The sequence below is a fragment of the Euprymna scolopes genome, chromosome 24 (assembly GCF_053919585.1).
Source record: "Euprymna scolopes isolate OS-2025 chromosome 24, ASM5391958v1, whole genome shotgun sequence".
NCBI classification, from domain to species: domain Eukaryota; kingdom Metazoa; phylum Mollusca; class Cephalopoda; order Sepiida; family Sepiolidae; genus Euprymna; species Euprymna scolopes.
The window spans coordinates 55840092-55852896 of NC_136505.1; the positions used below are offsets into that span (position 1 = coordinate 55840092).

The 12805-nt window shown below is 36.4% G+C and overlaps 1 protein-coding gene and 1 pseudogene across 2 annotated transcripts; both read right to left on the reverse strand.

Moving 5' to 3' along the window:
* Positions 1–1452: 1452 nt before the first annotated feature.
* LOC145246717 (uncharacterized) lies at positions 1453–10172 on the reverse strand. 2 transcript variants are annotated; one of them, XM_080108460.1, is made up of 2 exons: positions 10038–10172; positions 1453–3852 (listed from the first exon to the last, which is right to left on the reverse strand). In XM_080108460.1, exon 2 carries the CDS (start codon positions 3842–3844, stop codon positions 2099–2101), a length of 1746 nt encoding a protein of 581 aa, XP_079964586.1. In that variant the 5' UTR covers positions 3845–3852; positions 10038–10172; the 3' UTR covers positions 1453–2098. The 2 variants fall into 2 exon arrangements, with proteins under 2 accessions (XP_079964586.1, XP_079964585.1); XM_080108459.1 differs by having other exon boundaries at positions 9104–10169.
* A 1277-nt stretch (positions 10173–11449) lies between these two features.
* On the reverse strand, positions 11450–12579 carry LOC145246500 (male abnormal protein mab-31-like; annotated as a pseudogene).
* Between the last annotated feature and the right edge of the window lie 226 nt (positions 12580–12805).

Genomic DNA, 12805 nt, shown 5'->3' on the forward strand with positions numbered 1-12805 from the left:
TTTTGTATGCAAAATCCGATCCTGAATTTTGCTAATTCCTACCCTCTGATGAGAAGGAAATTATTACTTCGAAACTCCGCGGATTAAGGACTATCCACTCTTTTCAGATTAAATATGTTTTTAACTCTTTTTCAAAGTGTTTTTTAACATGCTTTATTAACTATTTGCCCTTATATATATATATATATATATATATATATATATATATATATATATATATATATATATATATATATATATATTTAAAAGCCAAAAACAATGCGGAGGAAGACCGGAAAAGATGAAGTAAAAAAGAAAAACAAACAGATGTAGACGAGTATGGTTGAATAGAGGAGTGTCTAACCTTTATTTGACTATCATTCTTCACTTCAATGTATAATTATTTATAACCAAGTTGGTGGTATGTCTGGTGTATGTAAAGTCCGTGGGTGGTGGGGAACTTTGATTAATTTCGAGAGAAAGGTACCTCTCTTTTTAAGGTACTTCTCTTTTTTTATATTTTATTTTATTGTTTTATGTTCTATCTTGTTGTTGTTATGGGTAACTGTATTATTTATTCATTTTATATACTTCGATTTATATATATGTGTATTTTTTATAGTATTCGTATAATTTTATTTTATCATATTTATGTATATATGTATATATATATATACATATATATATATATACATACATAAATGCATACACACACACATATATGAATTTATATGGGTATGTACATATACATATGTGTATTTGTATGCATATAATTGTATGTACGTAGATACGTGTATGTGTATGCGAACATATGTGCGTGTATCTGTTTGTGTATACATATGTAAGATCTAATATGTAATACTAATATCTTAATCTTAATATTAATATTGTATCTTAATATTTACGGCACAGACGAGTTCACAGTCTATTAGTTTAAAAAAGTGAAAAAAGAAATTTATTTCCGAGTTACACGTTTCCATTCGAGTTATTAGTCAATCTGTCTAGCTTTGACAGGTTAAGATGTCGAGACGCATACCTTTTCGTAGAGGTGACAGCTGACGTAGAGTTTTCTGTTTTCCCTTTCTTTTTCTCTGCGTCATTTTCCCCTTTACCCTTGTCCCTCCTCATCCCTGCTTTCTTCTTTTCTTTTTAATCTTCTTTTCGCCACGCCTAATTTATATTTCCTTCCTCCCTTCTTTTTTCTACTTCTCCACCCCCTCTTTTTTTTTAGATAAGTACAAAAACGATTGTAAATTTGATAAATTATTTCAATCGGACGTTAGCTCTTCTCGTTTGATAAAGCCCTTTCGGGTTGAAATAAATTTATACTGAGATCGAGCTAAGTTTGTGTTGTGTTTTTCTCTTAATTTATATACATATAGTGACATCTAAAAAATTAGTCATTTTTATGTGAACTAATGCTTGAACTCTTAGTTTTAATGGTTTTCTTTCCATATATAGGCGTTCCAAAAGTAATGTCTCCTATGTTTTTATTCTGCTCGAATGAATCAGAGAATATTAAAAATTGCATTTTTATCATGACCTGAAAGTTTTATCGCTCTGTTGCAGATATTGACGGTGTGATACTCTAAGAAAGCAACCTCTCTCATGGACCTTCATCAGAAGCAAAGATACGTCATTGAATTCTTCTGCAGAGAAAAAAATAAACCGATCAACATTCACCGGTACCTGCTGAACATTTACGAAGTCGATGCAATCGATGTCATCAGATTTAGGAGATGGGTTCGTCGATTTTAGAGTGGTGACAGAGATGTGAGTGACAAAGCGCGCTACAGCTACCACTCCATCGCTGGCAAACGTGCATTGAGAAGGGCGGTGACTATGTAGAAAAAACAAATTCTGGAATACAAAAGGTTGCTCGTTTTAATGGTACCTCTTTTGTTTTTGCAGCTCTTTAACGTTTCTTTTGAGTTAAAAAATAGAATGCATTACTTTTGGGACGGCCCTCGGATATATATACTCAGCCCTTGCATTGCAATAGAACTGAACGTGTGATTCCCATTGGCATCAAAACTCCGAATGGTATATGGTGACGGTATATTACAAGTGTAATTAAAGTCCAGATTATATTCCTTTATTCTGTTCTGTCGTTTATTAATTAGATCAGGAAAAGATGAGATTTTACGATCGGTATCAAGTTTGGTGGCAGATCAGTAATAGAGTTCACCTTGCTGTCACAAACGGCAATGGCGGCCAAACATTGCAACGATACGTGTTTCACAGGATTTTGAATGATATTCTGTTTGACCATCCGACACCGAAGGCAATATTCATCGCATCTGACCTGATAGAAATTAAAACCATTACCAATGATACTTTCAGCGATACTTTCCAGTGATGGCGTATTCGATTCTATCATTTCGTGTAACACGGATTTTCCCTCGCTATCCGTATTGTTGACGTCGGCTTCGCAGCAAAGAAAATGTTTCAAAATTCGGTCGGCGTTTTTCAGACAGGCGCACATTTGCGTTAAAGACTTTTGCTGCAGACCTCGAAGGTCGGTCCTCAGAATCTGACGTATACCGCCATAAAACAGATGCATTTCGCCGAAATATTTTTCGTCAATCACGCAAATGAACTCTATCGTGAAGTATAACAAACTTTCGATCTTGCAAGCCAGTGACGCCCTTTCCCTGATCGTCACCGCCTCGAGTCTCTGACGTATTTCGACCATGAAAGCTACAAAAATCTCGAAAACCTTAAACAAGTTTTCTTTTTTCAAAAGCATTCGATCAAGATGACATCGGAGTAAGACGACGGATTGGCCGAAACTCTTGAAGAATATCTCATCAGTAAGTGAATGCAAAGTATGGAAGTAAAAATCACATAGATAAAGATATTTATCGTCGTCATTAACGTTATTAGTAGCGCGAGTGAAAGCCCAAAGAGTTAATAAATTCTCTATTCCAAGAATCCATTCTATATATAGCAAAGCGGAAACGTCATCACCGTTGAAAAATTTAGCAACTTTCTTAAGTTTCCCTTCGGGGAGTTTACGTTCGAACATCCGAGTGTTTCTTGGTTTTGATCGCAATTCCAATGCTTTTTGCCATAGTTTGTTGGCAGTTTCATTATTTTTACCAATATGGAAAAAACAGCTTTCCACCTCGTAGACAGCGATGACTTCATCGTTGGTATAGGCACCTCTTCTAATGATTTCTTCTATGACAGCGCCGTGGTTATGCCTCACTGCTAAGTGGAGGACATCATCGCCGAAATCGTCTCGTGGTCTCACATCGATATTTTCTAAACTGAGCAAGAAAAATATCATCTCGTCCCTGTTTGCTTCGAAGCTGATCATTAAAGCTGTTTGACCGAAAACATCCACGGAATTGACATCAGTACCCTTGAATATCAAATACTTGAACAATTCCATGTTATCGGACGATTCTCTTAATGGCGTCTCGCCAGTAGAATTACGCTTGTTCACGTTGGCGCCATGTTGAATCAGTAAACGAGCAATTCTGTCCCGACCATAGGCACAGGCATGAAATAACGCTGTTTGTTCAAACGCGAATACAACTTCAGTGTTGGCACCATTCTTCAGAAGGATGTCCACGATGAGGTCGCAATTGAATTTAATTGCCGCAGCAAGACAACTAATTCTTTCGCCGTCTTTGCATCCATAGCTGTCAGGGTCGGCACCGCAACTCTCCAAGAAATATGCAACAGTTGAGGCGCACTTGTTTATGACTGCCAAGAAAAGAAGTGACGACTGTTTGTACTTGACGGACGTGATGCATTGCCGCTGGCCGCGAGAATAAGGATTCAATGTTGCTTCTATTTTAAACTCCTTTCTTTGTCGAATTAATTCCGCAATTATGTTGGCTACTTTCAAACTCATTGTGAATTCTGAAATATATTTAAAACATATTGTATTAAACATAATTCATATAACACACACACGCGCGAGCGCACACAGACACACAAACACACACACACACACACACAAAACTGTGTAGTCAGGCTGCTTGGAAAATTGATGACATGATTTCGGATTTAAAAAAAATCTTTTTCACCCTAAACAAGGCATATTGCCACTTGAACGTAAGGTTCTACTATTTAGAATCATGTCTACAGGGGATTGTGTGACTTACATTTAAACGTTTGCATGTTAGTACAGCTAAGAAAGCAGGTAACAGAGAGGAAATTTCACAGTTTAGCAGTCCCAGGAAAAAAAAAACTATTAGAGTAGATTTTCCGGCATATAGAAACCTCAAAAGTGAAGAGGTGCGATTTTGCTGCTTGACGAGATATTTGGAGGCATGCACGTTGAAGGAGCATACGTGGTACGAGTTGATTAGAGCACATATCATTAAAGTACTTGTAAAACAGGCAGAGGGATGTAACACTGCGGCGATGGGACAGGGGCTAGAACATGGTTGATAGTTCGGGACCTATTAGATTTGAAACTCATTTTTGGACCCTGTCTAAAGGAGAAAGACTAGTGCTATGGCAACAATACTCTATGCATGAGTTGAAGGTGACCTTGTAGAGATGCAGGATATTCTCAGGTATGACTAATTTTCTAGCACGGTAGAGGAAACCCGCCTTTTTGCAGCAACCATGCCAATATCCTCAATTTGTTCTAACTCATGTTTCCTGTAAATGTTAAGCCAAGGAGTTTGAACGATGTACTTTCAGGTAAGGTTCTAGTAGTTGTGGCTATCGTTGGTTGAGAACCTATATGTGGATATAAGCCTGGAAACGCCTGGTTTCCAACTTATACACTATTGGAACAAATACTTACTAACGTTTTTTTTTTTTTTTAAATAGTAAACATCTTACACATACAATGTACGTGCTGGCGCATTGTTATTTCTACATATGGGATACAAGAACATTATCTCTGTGACATGATAACGGATAAAATAATTCTGGATCTGGTGTTGCCAAATACGCTAATTAAACCATGAAAAAAAATCAAACAAACGTAATAGTTCTTAAAGAAAGATCTGTTCTTTTTAATGAAAATCTCTCCAGACAAGACATTAAATCATTTGATGTAAGAAACTGAAATACTTCACGGTTAAAACTAGTGAATAATAAGTTGGTTTTTTTTTTTTTTATCTCACTGGAAAACGGTCGCCCGACACGCGAAACATCTCATACGCTTTGAAACTGGTAAGATTCTTTTTCGTTTCTATTGTTATTTTTTTTGCTTTGACACATTATTAAATTAACTATTCCGATACATGAGTAATCAGTTGGTGACCTATAAAACTTTGCAAATATTTATCTATAATGGACTTTAAAAGCAGATTACTACTAAGTAATACATAAACATACGACGACTCGATATGCAAGGTTTTTGGAAAGTCAATGCCATAACTTCGGGATTATGTTCTATAAGTGCATTAAGTATGTACAGCATAATCACGTTAACACATCGGTTCTTATCAGATCACCAACGTTAAGCAACATTGAGCCTGGTTAGTACCAGATGGGTGACCATTTGGGAATTCTAGGTGCTGCATATGCCCTCCGCTTATCCAGGCATTGTTTCCAGTCGTCCTGAACCTCCACTTGCCACTGGTATTCAACAATGTCGATGCAGGAGAGGTGTGGTTGGAGATTGTGCAACTCTTGCCACTAAAATCTCACGCGCAGGCACCCTTACAGTGGGTATTCATAGTCTGTCAAGACTGAAGGGAGCCTTGTTGCATTCAGTCACTTGGTGTAAGAAGCTAAAATACTTGAAGGTTAAAACTAGTCAATAATAAATGTCAGATGGATAGATTCCGGCCCAGATAACAGCAATTATTCCCCATTTGTCAGAAAGATAGCTCATGGAATCTGATGACTAAAGGATAAAATAAGTATTGTTATTTCTACATATAGCAGGGTCTTAAGTAATTAGCAATTGTATTCCTAGTATCATTGATGACCTCCAGACCTTTTCACAGTTGTTATTTCTAAAAAATATTAGGTTTTAAAATGTTGTCCCTTAGTTTTGGACGCTACTGTATATATATATATATATATATATATATATATATATATATATATATATATATATATATATATATATATATATATATATAGTAGAACCCGGGGATACAATGACGCTAGGATACGTTTTTTTCAGGTTGCCATGTGAAATGCTATGTTTTTCCGGTCCCTGGTTACAGTATTTACCCCCGCCTTACGGTGTCATTTAGATTATATACATGTGTATTATACACTGTACTGTATTTGCTTACTAATTTTTAGTGCCGTATCCCGTGACTCTACTGTATATATATATATATATATATATATATATATATATATATATATATATATATATATATATATATATATATATATATATATAAATGGATTCCTGAGTTCGACAAGATACATCTGAAATGTTGTAAGAATAACACTCAATTCAGGTAATCCATAACATCATTCCTTATCTAAAAAAATTCAAAAATACTTTAAGGAAGATAATTGATGCTTTTATCAACACAACGCTAAACTCTACACGGATGTTAGAACACATTTGGGTACAATGTGATTGTTAGGGGACGGTTCAACAAGAATTTGTTTGCATTGGACTTGAAGGTTACCATACTTTAGTCAGCCAGGAAGACAAGCGGGCAGTTATAAGAAAGAAGCTTTGTGTGATCTACCTTTAGATTTAGACACAGATAGCGAGTGGGGGAAATTGTTGATAATGGTTAAAGCTAACCGAATGTTTTTTTTTTTGTGAAAGTTTGAGAAAAGAGGACAATGCAATGGAGCTCAGACGAGTACTTGCCATGAGGATAACGATAGAGCAGAGAAAGGCTCGCAACGTTTCTTCTGTGGACAGAAATCTGTAATACATAAAATGAACAAATAAGCAATTGTTTTTGCATACAAAGAAGGGTGTATTATTTTTTTTTTACTGGGGTGACCCTTATCACGGTCTAAAGGCCATTCGAGGATAAGGGTTAATGCGTGTCGGATAGACAACACTGTGATGATCTGTAATGGTGGGATTTGGGTAGGGCTTGATTATTTAGTAGGATGTATCAACACAAGCGAATTGCGACGTGTGATGAGAAGTGTATCCTCTATGACAACTGGCGACGGTCAGGCACAGTGGTTGGATGCTGGAGACGCTCCACGACACTTCCCGAAGCCAAAACTTTACCAAAATAAAAAACAAAAAACAAAAACAAAAAAAATGGTTATGGTAACTATTTGGTGGTCTGTGGCCGGTCTCATTCATTACATCTTCTTGAATCCAGGCAACACGATTATGGCAGAGAAGTACTGCCAATAAATTGACGGAATGTACCAGAAGCTCCAACGTATGTAATTATGCAGGAATCAATTCTCCTCCATGACAACGATTGCCCGCATGTTGCTCAACTCACACCGCAGAAGCTGAATGAATTGGCCTACGAAACTCTGCCTTATCTGCCATATTCACCGGACCTCTCGCCCACTTTTCACTTTTTCAAACATCTCGACAACTTCCTGCGCAAAAAATGCTTCAAAAGCCGGGATGATGCCGAATCGGCCTTTGATGACTTCATCGTTTCCAGAACTCCAGATCTTTATGCCAATGGGATGAATAAACTTGTTTCTCGTTGGCAAAAATGTGTCGATTCTAATGGTTCTTATTTCAATTAATAAAGTTTATTATGAAAGGAGTTATGATCTTTGGAAGTTGAACGTCAAAAAACATTATTTTTGCAGCAACCTAATAGAAGCCAGATCTCAGTCATGTGACCGAGTTTATAAAAGGCTAAACCAGCGACACACTCTCTCTTTCTTCCCAGATAGTGGACTTACAACAAGTCTCTTGAGACTCAACAGAACTCACCCGGCCTTCGGGCTCGGGCTTCGACTAAAGCCTGAATGCAAGCAAGCCAACATGGCTATCTCCACATACAGATTTCAATGCAGTAAACACACGTTCTCATCCTACAGTTCTGCCTCTAATCTTTCGTGACGCACATTTCTACTACTATGAGACAAATAATCCACCATGGCTACGGACAATAACTTCAAACTCACACATGAACTCTGTCCTTTTCAACAGGCCTGTCTAATCTTTAATCTACGTTTCCACGACTAACCCGTTTCCTATATTCTTACTAACGAAGATGACCAATAAAGCTGTTTTTAAATGTTAGAATGAGACTTCTCGACTTCATTTCTACAGATTTTACTAATTATATACGACAAATTAAGGTACGACTAATGTATGACAAAGCACGGCAACTGCTCCTACTGATTATCTATTTATGTGATATTTAGGAAAATCATCGGAGCAACTTGGGATTCTTATGTTAAGAAGAACAAGAAACAACCGATTTTATTTACGATAGACTGGCATGCTTTTTTTCGATTTTGTCAAAAATAAACAGGTTCTCTTTTTTTTTAACTGACAAGTTGAGATTTAAGGAAATTAAATCTAAATAATTTGTCGGTGTTTTACTTTGTCATTTTTTAAAACATTTACTATAAAAATAAACAAACAAAATCTCTTACTATGAAATAAACAAAACAAAAATGATTTACGATTTAAAAAAAGCAAACAAATAAGTGGTGACTTTGAAGTAAAACAATTCTTTTTATGTATAACACGTATTTTTTTTTTAATTTCTTTAAAGTATTTTAGAAAAGAAAAAAATATTTTTTTCTTTTTTTGTTTGACGCGTATTTAAAAAAAAAATATTTTTCCTAAGTTTGAAAAATAAACTTTATTATTTTCTATAAAATACTTTAGAAAAAGAAAATAGCATAAGCAATTTGTCGTACCTAAATTTTTGGGCCTAAATATTACACGGATAGAGAATAAACAGCAGCAAGGAGGTAATGGTGGCTCAACCTGGGTGTGTCAAGTTCGAACCCAGTTCGTTCCACAAAATCACTTTCACTTATCAACGTTGGCAGCTTTCATGTAGTCCCTCCCATAAGTACTCGATATCCTCCGTGGAAGAATTACTAATATAAAGATATCGAATGCCAACAAAAATCACCATCATCTTGAATGATACTCAACAAGCAATCATCATCAGCAGCAGTTGCTGTGCTTTGTCGTACATTTGTCATGCCTTAATATACCGTACACAAATAGTCGAAATTGATGAATAGCTTCGCTGATTTTTAGAATACATACCAAAATTTTCTTGAAAAACATATTGTCAGGAGGCAGCATTCAATCAGACTGTTTGGAAAGACATCGACATGGTCTTTCCTTTAAGCCAAATTTCTCTTCAATAAACGAGTGGTGCCAAATTGATCCAAATCCGTGGATCGGTGTCGCTGGGCGTCCTACTGTGAGCGCTTTTCTCTTCAACATATCTCTCCACTCACACATGCACAAACATTAACAAATACGCAGACACACACACACACACAACTCATTGACTCATTATCGTCTGTCAATATGTAAAAACTTTATTCATTGAAATATTTCCAATCTTTCTCACTATCTTACTAATATAAAATCAAAGGAACACTGAATCCTTATAAATAACTTTCAATAAATTATAATTTATAAAATAAACAGAGAAGTCTGGTATACAATTTTCACCGACTCCTGAAACTCATGGCACTTAATTAACCCATCCAGACTTCTCCAATGTCTCAGCTAATGAATCCCCCATTGTTTTTACAAGGACCCTAAAACATTCACGAACATTCTGTTTTCCCTACTGCTGTAAACTTCCATTTAAACATATATAAAATATCTCTTTTGTGAATATATGACTTCTAAACTCATTATTTTGTTTTGTTTACCTTTTAGAATGCTTCCCGTTTTTCTCACAATTATAAACTCTGCAAACCTTTTTCATTGAAAATATCTCTCTGAATCCGGCTTAGGCCCAAAATACTTCCCCCATTACAAAACACCCGAAAGTAAAACCCCACAACTGACGTGAACATATGCCTAAAAACTAACGATTGAAATCCTAAACGTTTGCCCTTTATACAATGGAAGATAAGTAAGTTATATTCGTAAACAGATGCAATGAATTTTCCCATATTATGACAACTACTTTAAATTGTTTTAAAAATCAAAAAGAAAAAAAAATAATACATGCTCTCACTTCAACGCGAATTGTCCCAATCGAAATTTAATTCGCATCTTTGGTTTCTTTCTTGTTTTCCATTCATTTAGGAATGGCTAACTTGAATAAGTGTCAAGACAACGTTATTGAAAATCTGTCCTGCCAACAAAGCAAATACGTTTCCATGACAACGTATTTGCGAGCGCTGATTGGTTGTGCTTGATAAGTAGCGTATAGTTTAGTATGAATTACCTGGGAGTTGTCTTTCTATGGCAACTCTACATCCTTGCCGTCAGTTTCTATTCGTTAATTTGTTGAAATAATTCGTGTAGTTCTGGAAAAAAGAAACATGTTAAAAAGCAGTAGCTTGGAATACGATTTTTCCTGACCTCCGAAACTCACAGTCTTTTAATTAATCGGTTCATACTTCTTTGATGTCTCAGCTAATTAGCCCCCCCCTGTTTTTACAAGAACTCTAAAAATTCATTCATTACGACGGTCACCGAATCATTGAAACAATCGCCAACAAACACAATTAAGTTGAAGCTCTCTTTAAATCAGCACCGCTTTGCTTGTCTATTGGTTATGTCTGCAGCGGCGAGGTTTACACTTCGGTGTCCAAATTAAAAATGCTTGAACTCTTTTCTACATAACTGGCTTTGCGCATGCATCGACCCATTTAATAAAAACAAATAATATTTTGAACTAAATCAGAGAATTTTCATGAATTTATGGAAATTTATTGGATCTTCGATCCCGTAATAAGTCCAGATTTTTCCTCCAATAAACAGTTACAAACCAACGACATTGCTAACATTAATATTTTACGTCGTTTACGTTTCCCTGGCTACAATTCTCAACTTCCTCAATCACATCATTCATTTCTTCTATGTCAAAGTTAATAAAACACAGCATTACAACAATTTTTAATGTACATTCTCTTTCTGTTCCTAGTGGTCAATCTCTCGATCTCTTTTGGGTTGTCAGAGAAATACGGTACTTGTGCATTTAGCGAACCAGACGTAACTCAGAAATCGCTCGAATTTGTCCGGCGCATGACGTCAACAGCCGGATAAAACCGAGCGTTGCCGATTAAATAAAAACAACGCTACAACAAAATAACTGTACAATGAAATTGTAAAATGTAGAAACATAAATGTAAATAAATAAAAAGCAAAAACCTACCGTTCATTTATGTTTTTTTATTAATAATTTAATTATTATTATTTATTTTTTGAAATTGTTTTCTGTTATAAATAAAATTAAATAAATAAACAAGTTTTTTTTAATAATAGGAAATTTTTTTCGTCTGAAATCGTTGGTTTTTTTTTCTCAATGTTTAACGTAAAAAAAAAAAATATATATTGTCATTTTTCCCCCCAGAAACAAGGACTTTTTTTTTTTTTACCGGAATCCCTGCGAGATATATACAGTTTTTTTTTTTTTATTTCTCAGGAGGATATGTTTTCCTCAGACTTTTGAAGGGCTTCAGACGACAAAGTAGACGGAAAAGAGGTAGCGATTGTGATAGGAAGCTCCTCCTTACCAACCGGGTAGCTTTCGGCTATATGGGTTAATATGGAGTCAAAAGGCTGCCTACCAAACTTTTGCCTCCACATAAACTCAATAAGATATGTGTCCAAAAGTTCCCGGTTGGTACCGCATTCGCGTTTATTTCGTTGCTTGGCTTCCTTCCACATCCGCTCCACATGATTTGTGGTTGCCTGTGTTATGGGATCGACAAAATTCAAGCTGTGGTTCACCGTCAAATAGTGATACCCATCTCCTCCCACTTTGCTATAAGCCCTCCAACAGTCTGATACGACCGTCGTCCCCGGCAAAACGTATTTTTTTATTAGTGGGGAAGGAGGGTTTCGGCGTTCCTATTTGGTACAGTGACCAAGAAACCTTCCTTTTCGGCGGGGTCGTATCCACCGAAGACCCAGACCGGTGTCAGAAGTCTGCCGACGTTGTGTTTCCTACGGTTAAATACGGACTCGTCGATTTCTACCGTATGGCCTGGGCCTCCAATCTGCCGGGGATTCCTGAGAAAATAGTCCCTGCATATATCACGCAGGAAATTTTTCCAATCCACAATTGTGTGGCGAGAACGTAGCCCACATTCGCGATGAAGGTTTTTGGTCGAGGCCATCTCGAAAGCCCATAAGTATATTACTTTTAGGATGCATGAGATGGTCAGTCGCGAATATGAGAAGAAGGTCCCATTCCTGATGGAGGTCCAACAGCGGCAACTACTACACCTCCAACCGTAACCGTCGGAAAGGCTTGCTCTCTTTGCAAGTAAACAATCTTGGCCGCAATGTAAACATCTTTTCTCTTCTGCCACCAATTTTCGTTTCTGGCAAAAGTTTAGGGTAGCCTCGGGGGTCTGTAGCTGGTCCGCAAGGTTAGTAATATTCATTTTTTATTTCGTCTGTTATCTTTTTAAAACTCTCCTCGATTAAGCGTTTCTTGATTTGTTACAGTCTTCCAATTGATAGCGGTTATCTCGTCTGCTTAATCGGAAACGCTCGGTTATATCCGGCTGTTGACGTCATGCGCCGGACAAAGCCGAGCGCTTGCTTAGTTACTTCTGGTTCGCTAAATGCACAAGTACCAGAAATACTAACAAAAATAAACTATTCATATAAATAAATAATAACAAAAATAATTCATATAATAAAATAATAAAAGGGAACATTTAACGCCTCTTAAAATTAATGTTACTTTTCCACGACCCTTCCCTCTGTGTCTAGAAATTATCCCTTGATCAGTCCTGAATCTGCAGCAGGCCTCACCACCTGGAT

What these genes read in the sequence shown, in the direction of transcription:
- LOC145246717 (XM_080108460.1), bottom strand. Translation starts at nt 3,844, where the DNA reads ATGAGTTTGAAAGTAGCCAACATAATTGCGGAATTAATTCGACAAAGA.